General features: G+C 46.4%; 1 protein-coding gene and 1 non-coding gene across 2 annotated transcripts; both read left to right on the plus strand.

Moving 5' to 3' along the window:
* The first annotated feature begins 642 nt into the window (after window positions 1-642).
* Window positions 643-714, plus strand: Trnac-gca (transfer RNA cysteine (anticodon GCA)). Its single transcript has one exon. It is a non-coding gene; the product is annotated as a tRNA-Cys (tRNA).
* A 2310-nt stretch (window positions 715-3024) lies between these two features.
* Window positions 3025-25091, plus strand: Cwc25 (CWC25 spliceosome associated protein homolog). The gene is made up of 10 exons (XM_052757607.1): window positions 3025-3196; window positions 6408-6580; window positions 12398-12634; window positions 15231-15300; window positions 16685-16812; window positions 17467-17530; window positions 19042-19229; window positions 20228-20317; window positions 22426-22587; window positions 23086-25091. Exons 1-10 carry the CDS (start codon window positions 3179-3181, stop codon window positions 23198-23200), a joined length of 1245 nt encoding a protein of 414 aa, XP_052613567.1. The 5' UTR covers window positions 3025-3178; the 3' UTR covers window positions 23201-25091.
* The last annotated feature ends 416 nt before the right edge of the window (window positions 25092-25507 follow it).

The following is a 25507-nucleotide window of genomic DNA, read 5'->3' on the forward strand; positions in this document are numbered from 1 at the left end:
ACATGATGGGTTCCAAGTCAGCAAGGACTATAGAGAGACCCTGCATCAAGTCTCAAAAATAATGAATATGATTTTCCTGACTATTTCCATCCCCTCTGAAAAACAAAACACAATCCTGACATTTTAAGTGGGCCTGGGAGTTTGGTCTATAATCCCAGCTAGCTGAGAGACTGAGGCAGAAGGATGCAGACTTTGTCTAAAGAAAAAAAAAAAAAAAAAAAAAAACTCCAGGGACAGGAGTATAGCTAGATGGTGAGAGTGTGTAGTAGAGAGTTTAGTTAGCATGGTTGAGGCCTTAAATTCAATTCTTAGTCCTAAAAAAACAAAAATAAAAAACCTGACATCATCCATCTCCTTCCTACACGTAATTCATTAGGGGGCAGGGGGAGCAAGATGACATCGGGTGCTTATTAGCCCAAATCAGAGGATTTTCTGCTCATGATGTCCATTTCCTTTCCAACCCGTTGTCATTGTTTTATGGTCCCACCCTGCTCCTTGGTGGCCGAGAAAAGCCAAAGCAGAAGATGTACACAGAGAAGGCGAGGCTTGAGAACACAAAGCTCCCCAGGGCATTAGTGTGGGTGGAACCAGTTCACAGTGAGTCACCATAAGTGGACAAGGAAGAGGACAATGGTAAGGTGAGGGGGTATAGCTCAGGGGTAGAGCATTTGACTGCAGATCAAGAGGTCCCTGGTTCAAATCCGGGTGCCCCCTTCCTTCCTAGTTCTTTTATTTCCATAACCCAGGCACTAAAAATAACAAGGAACATTTAACCTGGTCTTCTGGACTAGGAATGAGGCTATGAGCCTGCCTGCGCTATGGACAAGAACTTTCAAGCCACTCTTGTTCTGAAATTCATGTTCCTCTCACTTTCCAAGGGACCAATAAAACAAAGTCCTCCACTTTAACACAAAGTCCTCAGGGGCTATAGCTCAGTGGTAGAGCACTGGCTAACCACGTGGGAGGCCCTGGTTCAAGACTGGACCCTGAAAAGAAAGGAAGACGATTGGTAGATATCTCTCTTCCTTCCTTCCTTCCTTCCTTCCTTTGTAGCCCTGGCTATCCTGCAATTTGCTATGTAGACCAGGCTGGTCTCAAATTTATAGAGATTCAACTGCCCCCGAAGTGTTGAGATTAAAAGCATGCAACACCACCACCATTTTAAAAAAAGTGTGTGTGTGTGTGTGTGTGTGTGTGTGTGTGTGTGTGTGTGTGTGTGTGGTGTGTGCAGATGCCTGTGGAGGCAAGAAGGCAAGAAGAGGGTGCTGGATCCTCTGAAATTGGAGTTACGGGAAGCCATGAGCTGGTTGAGTCATCCCTCCAGTCTTTTCTAGGCATTTCTAAAAAGAAGCCTTAATTTTTTCCCTCCTGAACAGGTAACTACTTTTTTTTTTTTTTTTTTTCATGTGTGTAAGGTTGTGAGACCCCTGGAACTGGAGTTAGGCAGTTGTGGGTGGTGGGAATTGAACCTGGGTCCTCTAGGTAGAGCAGCCAGGGCTCTTGAGTCATTTCTCCAGTCTCTTAAAATTTTTTGCAAGATACAGTCTCATGATGTAGAGTTGCTTGCTATGTAGTCCAGGCTGGCCTTGAACTCATAGAAATCTGCCTGCCTCTGCAACCAGAGTGTAGGGATTAAAGGCATGCACCACCACATCCAGCTAAACTCTTTTTATTTATCTATCACAACCAGCTAGTTAAAATTAAAAATAATTAATTTTGTGTAGATGGGTGCTCTGAATGTATGTCTGTACATCACTTGTGTGCCTGGTGGTCGGGGAGGCCCAAAGAGGGTTTGGGATCTGATAGAACTGGGATTAGAGATGGTAATGGGCCACCATGTGGGTGATGGGAAGTGAACCAGAGTCCTCTGAAAGAGCAGCCAGTGTTCTTAACTGCTGGGCCACCTCTCTAGTCCTTTAATTTTAACAACTCAAAATAAAACACAAGATACACGTCTTTAATCCCAGCACTCTAGCGGCAGATGGGTGTGGATCTTTTTGAGTTCAAAGCCAGTCTGGTCTACATTGAAGGGGACAGCCATGGTTTTACATAGAGAGAGACCCAAATAAAAATTAATTGATTATTTAATTAATAAAAGACTGTAAGACAGAAGCAAGTAGGCAGATGCTAAACTTTCTGAACTTGGCCGAGGACATATCTTTCTTTTCTCTCTTTCTCTCCCTCTCTGTCTCTGTCCTCCTCCCTCTCTCTCTCTTTTTCTCTTTTTTCCAGACAGGGTTTCTCTGTGTGGTTTTGGTGCCTGTCCTAGATCTCGCTCTGTAGACCAGGGTGGCCTCGAACTCACAGAGATCTGCGTGGCTCTGCTCCCGAGTGCTGGGATTAAAGGTGTGCGCCACCACCGCCTGCCCGTCTTTCTTTTTTCAAGATAGGATTTCTCTATGTAGTCCTGGCCGTCCTGGAACTCACTTTGTAGACCAGGCTAGCCTTGAGCTCCCAGAGATCCGCCTGCTTCTGCCTGGGATTAAAGGCATACATCATCACGCCCAGGCAGTTTTTTCTTTTTTTGAAACAGGTTCTTCCAGACCAGGATAACCTCAAACTTTGTGCCAACTCTGGCCTTGAACTCTTGATCTTCCAGTCTCCATCTCGAAGCGCGGAGATGATGGGAGTGTGCCACCACATCTGACTTTTGGAATTTCGTTTGACGGTATCTATTTCTATAAAACAAGCCGAGAGTGAAAGAGTTGGCCGAAAGTCCAATTTTGAAAGCTAGATTGGAAATCCTGGTTTGGCGGTGCCCGAGGAAGGCGGCCTAGGTTGGCGGATGCTGACGTCTTGCAGAGGGCCCTGATGCGTTGCCAAGGCAACAGAACCTTTTCCGTGGCTTTTCAACAGTTGGGGACCTTGGACAGGGGTGGTTACGTGAGGCGAACCCAAAGTGAGACAATCTAAACCCGGAGAGTAGGCAGAAACTACACACGATTCTAGAGTCTCGCAGACTTAGGACTCGTGCCAACGTCATCGCTCCAAGCCGCCGACGCAGCGATATGACGCCACTCCCGGAAGTGCGATCGAGAGCGGGCGGGGAAAGGGGCAGCTGGTTCCTTTAGGGATCAGGTCCTGTGAGGCGGGTCTCAGAACTGAGGCCTGAGGCCGTTTCCTCTCCATCTCCGCTGAATCTTTCAGGTCCACGGACTGAGGAAACGTCTCCACCGTCATGGGAGGCGGAGACCTGGTAAGTGCCCGGAGGCCTGGGCAGTTAGGATTGAGGCCCGAGACCCACTGGCGCCGGGGACGGAAACGGGCAGGGGTGCGGTGGAAGTCGGGGGTAGCAGTGGGTAACCCTGGTAATGAAGTCTTGTTTTCAACACAAGGGGTTGGTAAACTCCGAGAGAGAAAGGATGGTTAAGACCACGGAGGGACTGGGATGAGACTTGGGAAGATGTGCGGCGAGTGATGTCTGCTGGTGTCTGTGTTTGGTGATTGGAAGGGGTCGGGGGCTCCCGGCTGGGAAGTCTGCGGTCACGAAGCGGGACAGTTGGACTCATGGTACGGAAGGAGGCAGATCTTGGCACACAGACTTTATTTTGTGTATGTTATCTTGGGACATAGTTCCTTTTCTTAGCTAGGAGTTTACAGTTGTATCCTGGACCTGGACTGTCCAAGTGTGGGCCCCAGTCCCCCTCGATTCTTTGGAAGAGTCCATTTTAAATCTTGTCCATCATTGTTTCATTCTCTATATCAGTGCTGTGCTTTTAGTGACAAAGTAGCGTCTTCTGTATTCATAACAGTTTTTTTAGGCTAAGCGGCAATTGCTCTGAAGTCGTGTAGTTCATTTGTGGGGAACTAATGCCTTAAATAAGGTGGAAGTATCCACGAAGCACAGAGCTAAATTAGAAAACTATTGATCTTCTCACAGTGAAGCTAATTGAATCGATAAATATATTAGTTTAGATATCTATCCATTAGACTGAGTTTGTCAGGTATTCTTAATTTGATCAAGTTCTAGGACTCCATCAAAGTTGGTCTAGATTTTTGTTTGTTTGTTTTTCGAGACAGGGTTTCTCTGTGTAGTTTTGGTGCCTGTCCTGGATCTCGCTCTGTAGACCAGGCTGGCCTCGAACTCACAGAGATCGGCCTGGCTCTGCCTCGCCTCCCGAGTGCTAGGATTAAAGGTGTGAGCCATCCTTGCCCGGCAAAGTTGGTCTAGTTTAGTATGTTCTTCACATAACTGTTTATGGACAGTGCATTACTTTGTTTCTCTGTTGCTGTGATCAAACCAGGACCAAGAGCAACTTTCGGAGGAGAGGGCTTATTACATCTTACAGGTTAGAGTCCATCATTAAGGGAAGCCAGGGAGGGGCTCAAGTAGGAACCTGGAGGCAGAAACCATGGAGGAGTGCTGTTCACTGGCTTGCTTCTCTTGGCTTACTCAGCTACCTTTCTTATATGGTCTGGCCCACCTACGCAGGGGTGGTACCAGCCACAGTGTGCTGGGCCCTCCTACATCAATTAGAAATCCAGATCTTTGTGTGTATGATGGCGGGGGCTGTCCTGCAAATTGTCTATTCAGCAGCCTCTAGCCACAAAGATGCCATTAGCACTCGACTCTCCCTTAGTTATGACATCTACAATTTTCCCCAGACATTAATTGCCATCTGTGCCCTGGGATGGAAAGGAGGACCTATGTAGGACAAAGTAAGGGTGGGTTGGTGGTGGTGGTGGTGGTAGTGGTGGTAGTGGTGGTGATGGTGTGTTGAAGGAAGTCCTTCTCAAAGGAAAGAATGTAGGAAGGAAGGATGAAACGACCTGGTAAAGGAGGAAAGGCAGTTAAGAAAAGGTAAAGAAAGAAAGCAGATGGTACATGCCTTTAGTTCCAGTGTTGGGAGGTAGAGTCAGGGAGCTCAAGTTTGAGGGTAGCCTGAGCTCGATAGCTCGATAGCCCCGGCCTGCACAGACGTGTCCGTGCTCACACATACCTGCGTTCTTGCTGACTGTGTGCTTTGCACCTGCAAGGTACCTTGTGTATCTTATCTCCTTTAGTCTTAAACTGGTCTCCAGATTTGCACCTCTCACATCCATTCTTCACATGATAGCTGGACATGCTTTTGCCTGCATCTTTTCAGGTTTTACTTCCCGCCATCAACAGGGTGCAGTTCAGTTCCTTCACATGTCTATAAAAGATCTGGTCTGCTGGCTTCTCAGCTGGCTATATCCCACACACCTCCTCCATTAGCGTGCACTCTGCCTCCAGCCACAGTGAATTATTTATGCTATGTTTTTCCTCATCGCTGGGACTGTGGTTGTGAGTGCCATTTTCTCTTACAGAGCTTCCCATGTCACCAGCTATTTTTTTTTTTTGGTTTTTCGAGACAGGGTTTCTCTGTGTAGCTTTGCGCCTTTCCTGGAACTCGCTTTGGAGACCAGGCTGGCCTCGAACTCACAGAGATCCGCCTGGCTCTGCCTCCCGAGTGCTGGGATTAAAGGCGTGCGCCACCACCGCCCGGCTGTCACCAGCTATTTTATAACCATCCTTAGATGCTACTTCCCCAGGGAAACTTCCTGCGATTACAGCTCGAAGCGAAGTAAAGAGAGGAGAGAGGAGAAACATTCATTGAAGGGAAGAGACAGGGACAGTTCCTGGGAAGGAAGGTTGAAAAAGGTCTAGATACATTGTAAGCATGCGAGTTTAGGCACAGGAGAGTTAAGAGGACTCAATAACAAAAAAGATGTTTGAACTGGCCATCTGTGGTGGTGCAGCCTTCCGGGAGGCAAAGGCAGGCAGATCTCTGAGTTCGAGGCCAGCCTGGTCTACAGAGCTAGTTGCAGTACAGCCAGGGCTACGCAAAGAAACCCTGTCTCAAAAATCAAAAGGAAAGAAAGAGAGAGAGTGAGTGAGTGAGAGAGAGAGAGAGAGAGAGAGAGAGAGAGAGAGAGGTTTGCATAAGAATGAATGTACTGTCCCAGTGAACCAGGTTGCCTTTCAGAATAGATCTCTTCCTCCTTGCCCTATTTCTCCTATCTTGCTGTTATCAACTCCATTGTAGGCATGGCTAGTGGAGTCTAAGGTTGTAAGTGTTTGGAGGAAGCTCAGAAAAGGCCTGTTCCACCCTCAAACTGTGAAGGCGTTTCCCACCACTTCATGCATGCTGGGAAAGCACTCTTCCCTGATCTACATTCCCCACGTGCTCTCTTGCCTTTACATGCCTGCATGTACTGGGTATGGCAAGGGTGGGTGAGTCGGGAGTGATGTCAAGTAGTCGGGAACTACTTGGCGTAATCTAGAATCACCTGGAAAGAGAATCTCAGTGACAGTTATCTACGTTGGGTTGGACTGTGGGTATGTCTGTTGGGGATTAATTATCTGAATTAGTCTTTGTGGGAAGACCCTCATCACCTTCCACCTCCCACTCTCTGAATCCTTCCCTCCTTCCTTTCACTCACAGAACCTGAAGAAGAGCTGGCACCCACAGACCCTTCGAAATGTGGAGAAAGTGTGGAAGGCAGAGCAGAAACATGAGGCCGAGCGGAAAAAGATTGAGGAGCTGCAGCGAGAGCTGCGAGAGGAGAGAGCTCGGGAAGAGATGCAGCGCTATGCCGAGGATGTCGGGGCCGTCAAGTAAGAGAGGAGCTGGCTGTTTGCTGCATGCCTAGTCCAGCTGCTGCATAAGAGTTCAGTGATTCAGCGTGTGGAGCTGGGTGTTTGCTGCATGCCTAGTCCGGCTGCTGCATAAGAGTTCAGTGATTCAGCGTGTGGAGCTGGGTGTTTGCTGCATGCCTAGTCCGGCTGCTGCATAACAGTTCAGTGATTCAGCGTGTGGAGCTGGGTGTTTGCTGCATGCCTAGTCCGGCTGCTGCATAAGAGTTCAGTGATTCAGCGTGTGGATTTGGGAGCCTGACCAACTCGATTCTAAGACTGGCTGTGCGTGTCCTAAGTTGTGTACCAGAGAGAAGGTGTGGGAGCCTTGGGTATCTCGGTAGGATCCCGGAAGTCATAATACCCAAGTCTGTATGGGTTGTTGAGGACCAGATGTGATAACATGTAACAAGTTAGTGTAGACCATGCTCCCTCTAGATAGTTGACAAATACTCATGACTGTGATGAAGAATCATTGTCTTTATGCTACCTGAGGCCTCTGTGAATGTATTGCAAGCCCATCTTCTTGGGGGCAGTGGGGTTAATGGGAATAAGTAGATAGGGTGGCTGTCAATAAAAGCCTCGTTGTGGCTGTAGACAGTCTTGCTGAATTTTACCTTTGGTCACTTTCAGTCTAATAGTAATAGATAATTACCCTACTTATCTCATGAAATAGAAGAGAGTATATTTCAAGAAAATAAAAGGCATAAAATGCACTGTACCGTGCATTCCGAAATCAGAATGACAGAAAGTGCAGACAGGTTGAATCGAGTCCTCTCTATTGTTCCCCTGCTCATGTGTCATGGGCAAGCCTTCAGGGTGAAATGTGGCCCATTTCCCCATGGGATATTGAAGGGTTTTCCTTAATTTCATGGCAGAGGGATTTGTTACATCCACAGTTGTGTGTAAGACTTAGTTTCAGTATGTGGACATAGCACCTTGGCATGCAAATAAGGGGAAAATCCCATTCTTTCAGGAAATGGATTGGGGAGGTTCTGATGTTTTACAGTGAATGAGGTTTTTTGGAACTTTAAAATTAAATACAACGTATTTAGGGAATGGTGATGGTAACTGTTAATTGTGAACCTTGACAGTCCAGGATCACCTGGAAGAAGGGCCTCTGGGCATGTCTGTGGGGATTATCTTGATTCTGTTAGTTAATGTGGGAAGACTCATCTTGACTGTGGGCAGGACTATTCCTGTGCTGCCCATCTGGAGCTGTAGGAGACTCAGCAAACTGAGCATTTGACTGTGGATGCAGGGTGACAGCTGAGTTAGCTCCTGTGGATGCAGGGTGCCCAGCTGAGTTAGCTCCTGTGCATGCAGGGTGCCCAGCTGAGTTAGCTCCTGTGGATGCAGAGTGCCCAGCTGAGTTAGCTCCTGTGGATGCAGGGTGACAACTGAGTTAGCTCCTGTGGATGCAGGGTGCCCAGCTGAGTTAGCTCCTGCTGCCTGGATTTCCCTGCCATGATGGGCTGTATCTTGAACCATGAGCCAGAATAAGCCCTCTGTCCCTTAAGTTGCTTTTGTCAGAGTGTTTTAACAGCACAAACAGAGTGAGTTCCAGGACAGCCAAGGCTATACAGAGAAACCCTGTCTTGAAAAAAATAAAACCAAAACAAAAGAAAATGAATTCTTTTTTATTTTTTAATTTTTTAAGAATTACCTATTTTGGGGCTGGTGAGATGGTTCATTGGTTAAGAGAACTTGCAGAGGACCAGGTTTGATTCCCAGCACACACACTGGCTCACAACCATCTATAATTTAGAACTTGTAATTCCCGTTCCAGAATATCTGCCACCCTCTTCTGGCCTTTTTGGGTACTACACACATGTGGTACACATACATACAGGAAAAATACATCAAATTGAATTTTTTAAGAAGTCCTGATAGGGTCTCATTATAGCCCAGACTGCTGGTCCCCTGCATCAGCCTCCTGCGTGTTGGAATTGCAGGTTATCTGTCACCATGCTCAACCTCCCCCACCCCCTGCTGAGGACCGAACGGAGGGCCTTGGCAAGCACTCTACCACTGAGCTAAATCCTTAACCGCCAATTTTTTTTTTTTTGAGGGCAATTTATTAAAAACCAAGGCAGACAAACTATAAATTTCCCAGTTGCCTGGAGGTGGGGAATGGAGAAGAGAATGGGGGGAAAGGCCATACTGTTTGGGATAAGCCAGCATGGAGGTCAGCTTCATGGCTATACACAGCCACTGGTGGGGAGGGGATTTTTGGAATTCAGGTAAGGCAGCCCTAAGAGCTAGAGAAAGCATACTTAGTTCTGGCCAGCATCCAGAAGGAAAGACAAAAGAGAGAGAGGGAAGAAAGTATATTCAGGACTAGAAAGGCAGTCTGGACCTGTAGTGCCTCATGGCAGCTGGTAGGGATTCCCCTCCCCGCAATGGCTTTTGTAGCTGACTTACTTGTCCATTTGACTGGTCTGAATGCTTTGTATAATTATATGCTTTGACTTTCTCCAGTTGAACACCATTGATTTAATGATTCACTCCACTCTTGTGGTTCAAGTGATCTTTTCTGTCTTTGTCGGGCATTGTTCTTGGAGCAAAGACGATGTCTCGTACATGTAATGCTGTCCATCTCCAAATCCCTTTCTGGAACTGAGAATCAAACCCAAGGCCTCAAACATGCTAGGCAAACAGTCTACCACCGAGCAACATAGTATCTCTTTAGTATTTGCTGATAGTGTTACATGGTTGCAGTTCTAGACAGTGGCATTTGATCCTTGCATTCCCTAGATAAAGATGGGGCAGTTCCTTCCTCAGCCAATTCCTGTAGAGTAAAAGGGACTTTAAGAGGCAAGGAGGCCGGGCGGTGGTGGCGCACGCCTTTAATCCCAGCACTCGGGAGGCAGAGCCAGGAGGATCTCTGTGAGTTCGAGGCCAGCCTGGGCTACCAAGTGAGTTCCAGGAAAGGCGCAAAGCTACACAGAGAAACCCTGTCTCGAAAAACCAAAAAAAAAAAAAAAAAAAAAAAAAAAAAAAAGAGGCAAGGAGATCTGTGGGTTTGAAGTCCTTGTCTGAAAACCAAAAACAACAGCCAACCAAACAAAAACAAACTGGAGGCCTAGGTAAGAACACCTCTGGTTTGAGGCCAGCCTAGATAACAGGGAAACCCTGGGGAAAAAAAAAGCGAACAACACAAGGGAATGAGGGCTGGAGAGATGGCTCAAGGTTAAAGCACTCGTTGCTCTTTTGCTCTTGCAGAGGACCCAGGTTCAGTTCCCAGCACCCACATGACTGCTCACAGTTCAGAGGGTTCCTGTGCCTTCCACCTCATACACATTGTATACCTACATATAAATAAAAAAAAAAAATTAAGGGCTGGAGAGATGGCTCAGTGGTTAAGGACGTTTAGTGCTCTCGCAGAGACCCCGAGTTCCATTCCCAGCACCCATATTAGACAGCTCACAACTGCCTGTTCCAGTTCTGACCTCCACAGTCACCAGATAGGCATGTGGTGCACATATACACAGAAGTCACTCACACATACACATTAAAAAAAAAAAAAAAAAAAGATTGGGTTGGGGATTTAGCTCAGTGGTAGAGCACTTGCCTAGCAAGTGTAAGGCCCTGGGTTCGGTCCTCAGCTCTGGAAAAAAAAAAAGATCTTGTCACAAACGAAACCACTAGGTATGATTGTGCATGCCTGAAACCTCCACACTTGGAGGAAGAGGCAAAAGGATTAGGAGTTCAAACCCAACCTTGGCTACTTGCCAGATGACCCTGGAAAGAGAGACCAATTCCTGAAGGTTGTCCTTTCTGTAATGTGTATGACCCTCTCTATTATACACACACACTAACGGTAAATACATTTATTTATTTATTTATTTATTTATTTATTTATTTATTTTGGTTTTTTCAAGGCAGGGTTTCTCTGTGTAGTTTTGGTGCCTTTCCTGGATCTCGCTCTGTAGCCCAGACTGGCCTCAAACTCACAGAGATCCACTTGGCTCTGCCTCCCGAGTGCTGGGATTAAAGGCATGCGCCACCACCACCCGGTGATAAATAAAAATTTTAAAGTAAATTAAAACCCCGGAGCTTATTTGGTAGAGTGCTTACCTAGCATGCCCAAAGCCCTGGGCTTGATCCCTAGTGCAGCATGAACCGGGTGTAATGGCAGAGGGCTGTAATCCTAGCATTCAGGAGGTAGAAATAGGTGGATAAGAAGTTAAGGTCATCCTCAGCCAGCCTGGAACAGCTCTTCCCTGGGAGCCCTGGTCTTCACAGCTGTCAGACTCCCTCCTAGTCTGTTATTTACCTGCACAGGAGAATTAGGAAAGCCTGTGATTACCTGGAGGCCACCGTCTGTGGTCCCCATTGTAAAGACCACCCTCCCTCCCAGTCTCCTGGTCTGCCAGAACCCAGCATTCACTGTAACCTTCCATCTTGACTAGCAGTGTGGGTAAGCCAGGCGAGCTGTTTGCAGTCTGACTCAACAACCACAGTCAGTTCTTAATTACAGACTAAGGCTTTTCCAAACAGATCCCTTTAATAGACAAAAAAGTTATAAGTGGTCATGTTTGTATTGGCTTAAATTAATTATTTTCATTAAAAATATCCAGAGAATCCATTGCCCTCTTCTGGCCTCTGAGGGTGCCAGACACTCAGTGCACAGATATACATGCAAGCAAAACACTCATGCATATAAAATTAAATTATTTAAAAAAAAGGGTTCAGCATCCTGTTACCGTCTGTCACATAAAGGTTCCATTCTCACACCTCTGTATCTTCCCACAAGGAAAGAAATGATGTCAGGTATGATGTTGTGACATTTGGTCCCCCCCCCCTTTTTTTTTTGTTTTTGTGTGTGTGTGTGTGTGGTTTTTCCAGACAGGGTTCCTCTGTGTAGTTTTTGGAGCCTATCCTGGAACTCACTCCGTAGCCCAGGCTGGCCTCGAACTCAGAGATCCACCTGCCTCTGCCTCCTGAGTGCTGGCATTAAAGGCGTGCGCCACCACCATCCAGCTGGTTGGCTGGTCCTCCTCTTTTGTATTAAAGCTTCATTTCCTTTTTTTTTTTTTTTTGGTTTTATTTCTTTTGTGTGTGTGTGTGTGTGTGTGTGTGTGTGTGTGTGTGTGTGTGTGTGTGTGTGTAATAGTCCTGGCTGTCCTGGAACCACTCTGTAGACCAGGCTGGCCTCGAACTCTTAAGAGATCTATCTGTTCTCCCTGCCTCTGCCTCCCGAGTGCTGGGATTAAAGGTGTGTGCCAATAGTGCCTGGCTTTTTTTTTTCCCAGTGCAAGCATCATTTACTTAACAGGTATCTCTGTCATTTCTCCTTCTCAAGTATGTAGCACCTCTGGGGCTGCTGTGTCAAGTGCAAAGATAGGCAGTGAATACAGCTGTGTGTGGGATTGATGAGGTTGTTCTGGGTGCTGAGGTAGAATATGTTTATCGTTTAAGATGATCTTTGACATGAGGAGATAATGTATAAACTTGGTAGTGGAGACTAGGTAACTAAGTGGAGATCCATGCCTTAGCTGGAGGATTCTGTTTTTTCCTCATTAATTGTCTTTGTGAAAAGGATCTCTATTCATTTATAAGAATCATTTCTTCATGTCTGCCAAGTTGAGAATGGTGTTTGGTTTACAGTAGGTATCTGCAGAGGCAGTCCAATGCTGATCAGCTCAGGGTCTGTGTGGAGTTTGACAGGACTCTCCATTCTGTGTGTGTGTGTGTGTGTGTGTGTGTGTGTGTGTGTGTGTGTGTGTGTGTGTGTCTGTCTGTCTGTCTGTCTGATCTATCTATAACTATATCTTTTTTTTCCCCTTGAACCAGGAAAAAAGAAGAAAAGTTGGATTGGATGTACCAGGGACCTGGTGGGATGGTGAACCGTGATGAGTACCTGCTGGGTCGCCCCATTGACAAGTATGTCTTTGAGAAGATGGAGGAGAAGGAGGCAGGCTGTTCTTCTGAGACAGGACTCCTCCCAGGCTCTATCTTTGCCCCGTCAGGTGCCAATTCCCTTCTTGACATGGCCAGCAAAATCCGGGAAGACCCTCTCTTCATCATCAGGTACTGCTGGGGGTTGGGAAGGGCTGGGGGTTGGGGAAGGGCTGGGGTTTGGGAAGGGTTGTTACAGAGATACCCGGGGACTCTTCCAGGGCTGCTGTTTCTTTTGCTTTATAGCTGCTCCTGTTTTCCACACCCCTGTATCCGTTATTGCTTCTGGGTAGTGAGAAAGAGCTCCTGTGAGGGTCCCTGATGTAGCTGTATGAAAGGATATTGGCAAATGTTCCAAGCCAGACAAGATTTATCCACCTATCTTTTTTTTTTCATTCAATAACTATATTTATGATATTCATTAATTACATTAATTGTATTGACTTATTACATTCATGATATTAGGTCCTGATACTGTACCCACCTATCTTTAACCCTTAAATAAAAATGAGAGGTAAAAGGCTGGGGATACCTTTGCTGGTAAGAGAATGTATCGCTCCTGCCGAGGAGGACCTGAGTTGGGATCCCAGTGCCCATATAGGGTAGCTTAGAGATGTGTGTGGAACTGCAGCTCTAGGAAGAGCCAAAGCCTCTGGCACCCCTGGGCACCAGTACTTATGTACCTCACACTCACGTGTGTACACACACACAAATGAAAGACAATAAAAATCGTATTAAAATAAAAAGGAGGTAGAAGCAAGATGACAGACACTTGCTTGTTCCTTGGGAATCTGGGAAATTGGTGTAGAGTTGACTACGAGGTAAATGTCCCTTAACCCCCACTCCCTTTCCGTCCCCGCTGAAATCGTATAGCCAGCAAGTGACTCTCAGTCCTTTTCCTTCGCCTCCTTCCTTGCTTTTTAATTTTGTTTGTTTGTTTTTAGATGTGTGTGTGTTAGTGTATATATGTGCATGTGCGTGCTTACCGGTTTGTGGAGGCTGTAAGTTGACATTTAATGCCTTTCTCAATCATTCTTCCTTCTTTGTGTGTGTCCGAGTGTGCATGTGTGTGCGCACATGTGCATACATCCCAGGGTGTGTGTGTATGGGTCAGAGGGCTACTTTTGGGAGTTGGTTCTCTCCTTCCACCTGTGAGCCTTAGGGATTTGACCTCAGCAGCTGGGCCGGGCGGCAGGCTCTTTCAACAGCCCTCTCTGCCTTACTTTGTGAGATAGACTCTCACCAAACCTGGAACTTGCCGATTCATCTACACTGGCAGCAAGCCCCAGGATCTTCCTGTTGCTGCCTCCAGAGCACTAGGATTGTGGCTGTGTGCTGCTCTGCTCAGCTTTCTTTACTGTAGTTACTGGTTTTGAGACAGGGTTTTAGTATGTAACCTTGGTCGGCCTAGAGCTCGATATCTAGACTAGGCTGACCTTGAGCTCATACCTCTGTCTCCTGATGCTGGGATTAAAGACATGCTGCCACCCCTGGCTCTCTCAGCTTTTTCCGTGGGTTTGGGGAGGTGGAATCTGAGGGCCTGCTGCTTGTGTGGCAAGCACTTTCCTGACTGAGCCCTCTTACTACCCGGTTTTGCTTACTTGTTTATTTGAAACAAGGTCTTACGTTGTCCAGGCCAGCCTCAAATCCGCCCTGTAGCTGAGTGTGACTGAATTCCTCACCCTCTGATGTGTGTTAGCATGCCCAGCTTTATGATTTATTGAGGCAGTAGCCTTGGCCTTGAATTGGCATCTTCTCTCCTCAGCCTCCTGAGTACTGAGTTCTGCACTATCACAACCAACTCTTCATTAATATTTGCTTGTTATATCCCTAACTTGTTTCCAAATGATATATTTTCAAAATGGTTAAAATTTGAAAACTTTGTGATGTTCTTGTTATTTATTTATTTATTTAAAAATTTTATTTCCTGTGTATGAGTGTTTTCCTGGCATGTGTATCTGTGTACTGTGTGCATGCCTGGTGCCTACAGAGGCCAGAAGAGAACTGGAGTTACAGACAGTTGTGAGCTGCCATGTGGGGCCTGGGAATGGAACCCAGGTCCTCTGGAAAAGCAGCCAGTGCTCTTAACTGCTGAGCCATCTCTCCAGTTCCCAGCACCAATGTACACACACACACACACACACACACACACACACACACACACACTCCTCAAAAGAAGAACCATTGTGTATACACACACACTCACTTCTCAAAAGAAAATGCACACATTCACTTCTCAAAAGAACCATTGTGTATACATACACATACTCACTCACTTCTCAGAAGAAGAACCATTGTGTATACACATATACACACTCACACACTCACTTCTCAAAGGAAGAACCATTGTGTACACACACACACACACACACTTCTCAAAAGAAGAACCATTGTGTATACATACATACACACTCACACACTCACTTCTCAAAAGAAGAGCCGTTCTGTTGTCTTTATAGCTCAGATGATGGGTCTGTTTTTATGCTAAGCAGTGGAGGTTGTTTTGAAATGTTGCACTCAGGGGATTTGCAGGTCCACACCCGGTGGATTCCTTAACCATGAGGGAAGCCTTCGATGTGAAGCCAAATGCCACGAGATTGATCTCCCTGTCATGCACTGCGCTGTCCCCACATCATTTTCTCCACACTATCCTGTCTCGTTTGCTGCAGAGGATAACACAATTCTCTTTGCAAAAGAAAGAGTCATTAAAAATGTTCCTTCTATTTAGGAAGAAAGAGGAGGAGAAAAAAAGAGAGGTCCTGAACAATCCTGTGAAAATGAAGAAAATCAAAGAGTTGGTAAGTCATGCATCAAATATGCACCAAGATGGTGTTGGGGTGTGTTTGTTTGCACGTGTGTCTGCATTGTGTGAATTTGTGGTATCTGAGGAGGCAGGAAATGGGCATCAGATCTCCTGGAACTGGAGTTATGGATGGTTGTGCATTGTTCTGTGGATCCTAGGTATTGAATCTGGGTCCTCTGGAAGAGCAGTAAGTGCTCTTAAGTACTGACCCATCTCTCTAGCCCTCCGTCGGCTTCTTAACACTAGGCCATCTTTCCATTTCCTTTTAGGAAGTAGCCTGACTTTTATAAATGACTTCTTCCTGGGTTCTTGAGACAGGACTTACTTTGTGGTCCAGGCCAGTCTGGAACTCCAGTCCTCCTTCCTCAACCGGAATGGCATGATTACGAGGCTTAAAATTTTTTGTTTGTTTGTTTTTGTTTTTGTTTTTTTGAGCCAGGTTTTCTCTGTGTAGCCCTGGCTATCCCAGAACTCACTCTGTAGACCAGGCTGGCTTCAAACTCAAAGATTCCCTCTGCCTCTGGAGTGCTGGGATTATAGACATGCACCTCCACCACCTGGCTCAATTTTTTTTTTTTTTTTTTTTGGTTTTTCGAGACAGGGTTTCTCTGTGTAGCTTTGTGCCTTTCCTGGATCTCGCTCTGTAGACCAGGCTGGCCTCGAACTCACAGAGATCCGCCTGACTCTGCCAGTGGTGGGATTAAAGGCGTGCGCCACCACTGCCCGGCCTCAATTTTTGTTTTTTTACATACTATCTCCTGGTGATTTTATGCTAGCTTATCTTAACAGCTTAATTATGGTTGATTTCCTTTCGGTTGGGAAAGAGCTACATGTCTTCAGTTTCTTTTTCTTTTTCTTTTTTCATTTCCTTGTGTATGTGCATGGGTATGTTTGCCATGGCGTGTGAGCGGTCCTGGAAATTGAACTCAGGTTGTCAGGCTTGGTGGCACGTGCTGTTAATAAGTGAGTCACAGGCCTGCCAGACGTACATGATGAGACTTGGTCTCAAAATCATAATTTTTAAGCCGGGCGGTGGTGGCGCACGCCTTTAATCCCAGCACTCTGGAGGCAGAGCCAGGCAGATCTCTGTGAGTTCGAGGCCAGCCTGGTCTACAGAGCGAGATCCAGGAGAGGCACCAAAACTACACAGAGAAACCCTGTCTCGAAAAACCAAAAAAAAAAAAAAAAAAAATCATAATTTTTAAATGTGGATTCCTTGCTTGCTTACCAGAGAGTTTTTTTAGGGGGTCTGGAGTACATTTGTGCCCAACATGGATGCCCTGACAGTATCCTGGGCCATTTTGTATGTGAGCCGTTCCCTACACCAGGTACTAACAGGGTCTTAGAGCTCTCCTGTGGTTATGTTCTGGACATTTCAGTTGCAAATGAGTTTGGAAAAGAAGGAGAAGAAGAAAAAGAAGGAGAAGAAAAAGAAGCACAAGAAACATAAACACAGAAGCTCCAGCAGTGACCGCTCCAGCAGTGAGAGTGAGCACGGCCAGGGCAGGTGAGCAGGTGTCGCCAGCCTCCCTCAGCAAGACTTCCTACCCACTCACTCATCCATCCCACGGGAGGAGCCGAGCACCAGGCACTGGGGGTTCCGTGGGGACCGTGCAGATGTGCGCTCTGTACTGCAGAGCTGGCCTCTGACGTTAGAGTTCTTTGGAGATGCTAAGTCTGTCTCCTGGTGCACTCTTGGATAGGCTGACCTTCGCCTCCCAGATCTTAGGTCAGAACTCCTGACGGGACACTTTCAACTCAGCTGGAGTCCTCGGGACTGAAGGGGTTTACTGTAGTCTCTCTCCCTCTTTTTGTAAAAATGGATTAATGGGACCATGTGGGCCCATTCCGCGTCTTCCCGCAGGGACAGTCAGCTCTGTTGCTGCTGACTCACGATTAGTCCCCGGAATAGCAACACGAGGTGAGAGGAGAATGTGTTCAGGCGCTGAGGCTGAGAGCTCTGCCCACGGCTTTTCACAGGAAAAACTCGCCTGTGCTGATGTCTTCCAGCGAAGACAGTCCCAATAGAGAAAGGCGCTGCCAAGCAATGGCAGTACTAGCTGGGCACTGGGAGAGGCTGCACTTCTCAGCAGGAGAGATTCAAACTGGACTCCTGTGCCTTTTCTTTTCCAGTGAATGTGTCTATGTTTTAATCTCTTAGATCTCAAAAGAAGATGGCAAATTCCTGTCCTGTTTTGTCCAAAGTCCCTGGATATGGCTTACAGGTAGAGATGTGGGCTTTTCAAAGGGAGTGACTATGGGAATGTGCAGTTTGTCACCCTTGACACCTGCAGAGAGCAGGGGAGTTTGGAGAGTGGAGCCTGGGGCTGCTGGAGGTTAAGCCTGCTCCTTATCCTTGAGCCTTTTGCCTCTTCCAGAGAGTCCTCTAAGTAGAGAAATCACTAGTTGGAGCACTTATCATCCCTCCAAGAACTGCAAGTAATTGATACGAAATGTATACATTTTAATGGCTTTTGACCAACGGCCATCCTCACTTTTGTATTTTAATTTTTGTGAAGTGCTTGGGATGGAACCCAGGCCTTGCATATGCCCAGCAAGTGCTTTGTGTGTGAACTACAGCCTCAGCCTTGGTTTATTTCTTACATTCATTCCTTCATTCGTTTGTTTGTTTATTTGGAGATAGAGTCTCACTGTGTATCCCTGGCTGTCCTGGAACTCCTTAAGTAGACCAGGCTGTCCTTGCACCCACAGACATCCTCCTGCCACTGCCTTCCCAGTGCTGGGATTAAAGCCATATGCCACCACACCTGGCTTGTTTTTGTATTTTTTTTCTTTAAGATTTATATATTTTTATATTATGTGTATGCGTATTTTTGCCTGCATTTATATGTGCATGCCAGATGAGTGCCTCGTGCCCATGGAATCAGAAGAGGGTATTGGATCCTCTGGATCTGAAGTTAAAAATGGTTGTGAGCTACTAGGTAGATGCCAGGAACCAAACCCAGGTCCTCTGGGAGAACAGCAAGTACTCCTAACTCCTGAGCTATCTCTCCAGGCTTTGTTTTGTATTTTTGAGGAATTATGTGAAGGCTAACCTGGATCTCACTGTGGCGCTAAGGCTGGCTGACCTTGAAATTCTGGTCTTGAATTTCCTGCTTCCGCCTCCTGGGTGCTAGGAATACAGTACCCTGACACTTCTGGCTGTTTTGGTCTGTTTTTTCATACAGGGTTTACTGTGTAGCCCTGGGTGGTCTACAGCTCACCTGCCTCTCTTCCAAGTGCTGGGGTTAAAGGTGTGAGCTCTGGGCTCTTGTTCTTTTGTTTTTAAGACAGAATCTCAAAAATTCTGACTTCTGCATCCTGAATGCTGGGATTATAAATATGACAGGCAACTCTTAGCTTTTCTGAATAGGATTTCCATATCTAGTTTAAATTAGTCTCAAACTTGATTTTCCTGCCTTTGCCTCCTGAGTTGCTAGGGATAGTATATGTGTACCATTATGCCCAGCTCTTTTTTTCCCCCTTTCCTTCCTTTAAGACAGAGTCTCAGAATATAATACAAGCTGTCCTTGAACTTACAATCCTCTTACTTTAGCATTCTGAGTACTAGGAGTCAGGTGTGTGCCTCCCCCCCATGCAGCTGTATAGTCAGCTTGATTACTCTTGGCAAATTTAAAGAATCTCATCGTTCATTCTTCCCTTGCTGTACTACACTTCTGTTTGAACAGCAAGATTTTCCTATGAATGGTTTCTCGTGTCTTCCTTAATGACTCAGGTGAGGGACTCCGACCAGGGTTCTCTGATGGCTGAGCGAAGGGAGATGAAGAACCATTCCCGCTCAAGAAGCTCCTCCCACTCACCCCCCAGACATGTCAGCAGGAAGAGCTCCAAGGAAGAGAGGTCCCGGGACAGGAGGTCTCGATCCCCGGGCAGAAGGTCTCGGTCTCCAAGGCCCAGCAAAGTGTGAGTGTGGGAGTTCACTGGGAAGTAATCTGTGACCCTAAGGGCCTGGTCACAGCAGGTGTTTGGTTTGGGTGATGTTCGTCATTTCCAGTCTTAGATGTCTCAGCTTTATCTCCTCTCCATCATTCCTTTCCCCACCTCACTATAATTACATGTGATCATAACAATGACATTTGGAGGACCGTATTGTGCTGGCAGACTCTCCCCTCCTCTTTGGGCTTTACTTTTTCTGTATGTGAGTGTAGTGTGTGTGCAGTGTATGCACACGTGTGGGTAGGTGCACGTACTGTGCTTGTGTGGAGATGTTGGATGTCTCCTGCCACTCTCCCCTATTCCATCAAGGCAGTCTCTCCCTGAACTGGGGCTTCTTTTTCTTTTGGCCAGGCTGGAAGCTCACAATTGCCAGAGATTCTCCTGTCTCTCCCGACTCAGTGCTGGGGATACAGGCATGCAGAGAACTGCCTGGCTTGTTATGTGGGTGCTGGGATCTCAGCTCTGGTCCTCAGACTTATCTAGCAAGAAATCTTTTTTTTTTTTTTTTGGTTTTTTCGAGACAGGGTTTCTCTGTGTAGCTTTGCGCCTTTCCTGGAACTCACTTGGTAGTCCAGGCTGGCCTCGAACTCACAGAGATCCGCCTGGCTCTGCCTCCCGAGTGCTGGGATTAAAGGCGTGCGCCACCACCGCCCGGCCTAGCAAGAAATCTTAACTGCGGAGCCTCCTGAGGCCCTGAATTACACTTTAAAAGATTGTGTGTGTGTGTCTACATTTGTGTAACTGCATGCTTTGTGGAGGTCAGAGGACAATTTGAGGGAGTTGGTTCTATCCTCCACCATATGGATTCCCAGAGATTGAACTCAGGTTATCAGGCTTGGGGGCAAGTGCCATTGAACCATTTTTTTGGCCCCAGCCTGGATTATACTTTTAAGGGAACTCCATTGGTTGAGGGATATACTAATAATCCCCATATAAAAGGCTTGTCCCCTCTGTGTTCATTACAGGCATGCCTCTAAGGTAAACAGGAAAGAGAGAGATAGTCCATCACCTAAAAAGGAGGTCTACCAGAGGCGGCATGCTTCTGGATACACCAGGTAAGTCAGGAACGTATTAAACGTCAGGTTTTCCTATTTTAATTTGTTTCTCCAAATGAACAATTTTTTAAAAAATTGAACTGTCATTCCCTTTAAAGAGAAATCTGTATATCACAAACTATGTACAAACTATAACATACCCATTTTAGAAGCAATAGATTTAGATGTCTGACTAGATGTTAAGTGGTGACTAATCTGTTCATCACTTCTTTTTTTTTTTGTTCTAACTTCATTTAGGATGAATGCCAGGGAAAAAGACCTACCTTTTTTTGGTTTTTTGAGACAGGGTTTCTTTGTGTAGCTTTTCACCTTTCCTGGAACTCACTTGGTAGCCCAGGCTGGCTTCGAACTCACAGAGATCTGCCTGGCTCTGCCTCCCGAGTGCTGGGATTAAAGGCGTACGCCACCATCACCACCACCACCACCACCACCGCCTGGCTAAGATCTACCTATTATTTAGGTCATTAAGTCAGGTTGCTGGCATCTAGCTTCATCCCAAAGTGGTATATTCTTGGGTTGTATCCATGAATGTGTGTTTCCTGTACACCCCTACTCACACGTGGGGAGGTCAGAGGACATCAGTCATTGGAATTTTCTTTGGGCCACCTACCAGCCCCCAAATAAAGACATGGAGACTTATTATTAATTATGAATGCTTGGCCTTAGCTTAGGCCTGTCCCCCTAGCTCTTTTAACTGAATTTAACCTGTTTCTGCATTTTGCCTCAGGCTTTTTACCTTTCTTTCATTCAGTATGTCCTACTTTCTTGCTTCCTCTGTGTCTGGCTGACTGGCCCCTGGCGTTTCCCTGGCGTCTCTTTTTCTTTCTTTTTTTCCAGCTTAAATTCCTCCTACTTACTCTCCCTGCCCCAAAGTCTCACTTGTACCTTCTCCCTTGATATTGGCCATTCAGCTTTTTATTAGACCAATCAGGTGTCTTAGGCAGGCAAGGTAAAACAGCAATATAATTAAACAAATGTAACACATCTTTACTTAAACAAATATTCTGCAACATAAACAAATGTAACACATCTTACATAGTCAAACAAATAGTCCACAGCATTCTAACTCACTGAACCAGGTCTTTCTCTGAAGTTGGGGCTCAATGATTTGGCTAGGCTAAATGGCCATCCAGTTCCTGGGATTTGCCTATCTTTGCCAATTAATGCCAGGGTTACAGGCATATGTGGGTATGCCCAGATTTTACACTGGTGCTATGGATTTGAACTCAGGACCTCATTCTTGCACAGCAAGTGCTCTTACCCATTGAGACATCTCCTCAATCCCCATATCCATGGGGTTTTGTTTTTTCTTTATTTTTGTTTTGCTTTTTGCCTGCATGTATGTCTGTGTGAGGGTGTCAGATCCCCTGGAACTGGTGTCACAGCCTGGAACTGGTTGGTGTTACAGACATCTGTGAGCTGCCGTGTGGGTGCTGGGACTTGAACCCAGGTCCTCTGGAAGAGCAGCCAGTGCTCCCAACCACTGAGCTGTTTCTTTCTTTTCTCTCTCTCTCTTTCTCTTTCTTTCTTTCTTTCAAACCATGAGGTGTTTGGTTGGTTGGTTGGTTGGTTGGTTTTTCGAGACAGGGTTTCTCTGTAGTTTTGGTGCCTGTCCTGGCTCTTGCTCTGTAGACCAGGCTGGCCTCGAACTCAAGAGAGATCCGCCTGTCTCTTGAGTGCTGGGATTAGAGGCATGCACCACCACTGCCTGGCCAGTCCATGAGTTTTTAAGCCTCCCTTATGGAGTAGGAGATAGCAAGAGTCACGTGGATGGCCCTCATTTGCTCTGTAAGTTGTCAGTGGTGAAAACATACTCCTGTAAGGTTAGGTTCTTGGTTAGCACTTAAGTCTGTTGTTTTAAAAGAATTATCCTAGAGATTACTGAGTGTGATTATGAAATCCTTCACCGAAAGTCTTCATGATTTCTTGGGAACCGCTGGACTGAGGTGTCCAAAGGAAGGGAACTCATCCGGACGTGGCACCGTTCCTCTTATTTCTCTGGAGAGCTAGGAGCTGGCAAGCCTGTGGACCTGCCTGCATGCTTTGCTCCTTGTTTTGTTTTGCTGGGGAAGGGGTAGAACCGATTGGATGGTTTCTGTGCTCTACAGAAAACTCTCAGCAGAGGAGCTAGAGCGGAAGCGCCAGGAGATGATGGCAAATGCCAGGTGGAGGGAGGAGGAGAGGCTGAACACTCTCAAGAGGCATGCCAAGGAGGACGAGCGGGAACGCAGACGGGAGCAGCTGGACCCTCGCTCTGGCAAGTTCATCCAGTAAGTACTTGTTCATGCCTGGGCTCCGCCTGCACAGGCTCCAGGAGGCCATGCTGCAGCAGACCCACTGCCAGGGGCTTGGTGGTGTTGCTCGCCTCTCTCCAGAGACCTTGGGACTTAGCTTGGAGCCCCCTTTGGTGCTGCTCCCAGTTTCTAGCCAGGCAGTGGGAGTTTTTATTTGAAGTAGAAGTCATTGGTACTTTTCCCACATCACTGAAATTCTTTGGCCTTCCTTTTAAGTAAAAATTTATGGCTCAGAAAACCTTTTTCCAATAAGACATGACTTGTTTTCCAAAAACAGATGAATTTTCCCGTATGGACATTTAAAAACCTTGGTTCCAGACGGAGTCATTTGAAAATCGTCTATGTGGGCTGAAAAAAACTTGTGTGTCTACAGTTGCTTTCTGACGACAACCCTGGTGTTTCCGATTCTGCCAGAGTAGACCAGTTGAAAAAAATGTTCTTTTTTCCCATTCACCTGTCTCTTCTCTTCCCTAGTCGCATGAAGCTGGAGAGCGCATCTACTTCCTCCCTGGAGGACCGGGTAAAGCGCAACATCCATTCTCTACAGAGAACACCAGTAGCTCTGGAGAAGAGCTTCATGAAAAGATGAAAACCAGTCCCTCTTACTGGTTTTCCTGAATTCTCCAGGAAGGCTGCGGAGTCCTTAAAATTCTCTTTATAAGAGTTCAAATGGCTTCTTCTACAGATGAAAAACCACCACTGTTCAAAGTGCCCCTTGTCCATTGACTCCTGAAACATGGTACATTCTTTAAAAACCAATGTGACTTGATTTGGGGACCCTCAGGACCTTTGGCTGGATGCACTGTGGGATTTGACTGTGTTCTAATGGCTGGGCACTGGGCTGTCCTGGGGGCCGGGATGCTTGCCACACCTCTTCCCTCCCACCTGAATGAATGGATCAGACCTTCCAGAGACCTCTCTGCACAGCCCAGATAGACTCTGCTTACTGGGATAAAGGAGCACTGACTTTATTTAGTAGATCTTCTGACAGAATAGCCAAGTGTCAAGAAGAGTCAAGAGAGTGACACAAAACTGGAAGATACAACAGTACCCAAAAAAGCCCTAAGTGAACTGTTAAATATTTGTCTTCGAGATGTAAGAGTCTAATGTGTGTATGTACAAGTGTATATTTTATACATGCTTTAAAAGATAGCTTTGTGACAACATTTTGATTGATGATTTTACTGTGTGTAAAGCCACACTGAACCTTATCAGGAAGTAACATGGTAAGGGGCGTGGCTTGTTTTCTCTCTGTCTCTGGTTTGGGAGGAGCTTTGGGGTGACTGACAGAATCTAGCGGGGTTAGCTAACCTTTTGACATTTGGACATGACTTTGCCCTCTACAAATGTGTTAGGTTGTATTCATAGCTAAGGACTGGCTTCAGGAAGGACCACCTGCCAAGTATGTAGTCCCCTCTATTCCTTAGAGTCTCATATGGGGCAGCCCAATGGTGCAGGACACAGGACCATGTTGTTAGTATGCTGTGGCGTAAAAGAAAAGAATGTGGAAGCTATTTATTTCCTGGCTCTCTCTCTATATATATCTATATCGATATATCTATATATATATTTTTTGAGGCAGGGTCTCTTGTAGCTCGGGCTAGCTTTGAACTTTTTTCTGTTTTTTTTTGTTGTTGTTGTTGTTGTTTTTCGAGACAGGGTTTCTCTGTGTAGCTTTGCGCCTTTCCTGGAACTTACTCTGTAGACCAGGCTGGCCTTGAACTCACAAAGATCGGCCTGCCTCTGCCTCCGAGTGCTAGGATTAAAGGCATGCACCACCACCGCCCGGCAGCTTTGAACTTTCTACGTATCAGAAGATGACCTTGAACTTCAGATCTTCTATAGCACCACACAGGTGGCTGCTGCTGCTTCACTGTGTGTCTTTTGAGACAGGGCCCTTACTGGCTCAGGCTGTCCTGGTGGTGGTGCCTGTCCTGCTTCAGCCTCCTGAATGCTGGATTACTGGCATGAACCTCATGTCTAGCTTCCTAGCTTCTCCTTTATCCTGTAATAATTTAAAAATCTAAGACACGAGCCCAGGGGCCACTCCTGTGTCTTCACTGCCATTTCTTTTTCTGTTTTTCACCAGAAGCCCTCGTTGGCCAGGGAACTTCTAGGCTCCCTCTTTTTTTAAAAACAAAACAAAAAACCAAAAACATTTATCCTAGCCGAGGCTGACCTTGATCCTCCTGTCTCGGCCTTTGGAGCTGTGATTACAGACCTTGTGGCCCTCAGAGGCTCTCTTCACCCACACATTAGTCAAGCCATTTCCTTCTTCTACCAGTTCCTAATTCAACTTAAATCGTATTTGGATTTTTACTTTTAAAACACTTAAATGCCAGGCACTGTAATTCTTAAAACCCAGTTTCTCCCCAGAGAATGTAACATTATTCATTTAATCACTTCATCCTGCTGCCCTGTGCTACGGGTAATTGTGGCTTTTATTTTATTACTTGGTAATAAAGGCTACATTTATTTTTGTAACTGTGTAAAGAGCGACCGACCACGTGCGCGGTACTGAGTTTTCATATCCCGGCACAAATGTTGACCTGTGATTTGTGTCGAATACAGAGATCCTTCGTCCAAGATGAATTACGTAATAAACCGTGGGTGGTTTACTCAGATTGCGTGGAGCAAGACTGAGAAGATTATTAGGATACGCGTCCGCAGGTGCTAGCGGTCTCAAACTTGACCCTCAGTTTAGAGAAGGCCAGGCGGCAGGTGGGTGGGCGCGCGGCCCATTCATAAAACCTACGATTCCGGGCCTGCTCCTCTGATTGGCCTCGGGAAAAGGGGGCGTGCCCGCGGGCGGAGCGCGCCGTCGGCCCAGGGGAGTGGGAAGATCCACGCTTGGGTGGAGCGAGGGGGCGGTCCCCGGTGTTCCAGGCAGGACTTC

The sequence above is a fragment of the Peromyscus californicus genome, unplaced genomic scaffold (assembly GCF_007827085.1).
Source record: "Peromyscus californicus insignis strain IS unplaced genomic scaffold, ASM782708v3 Scaffold_3__1_contigs__length_106647218, whole genome shotgun sequence".
NCBI lineage: Eukaryota > Metazoa > Chordata > Mammalia > Rodentia > Cricetidae > Peromyscus > Peromyscus californicus.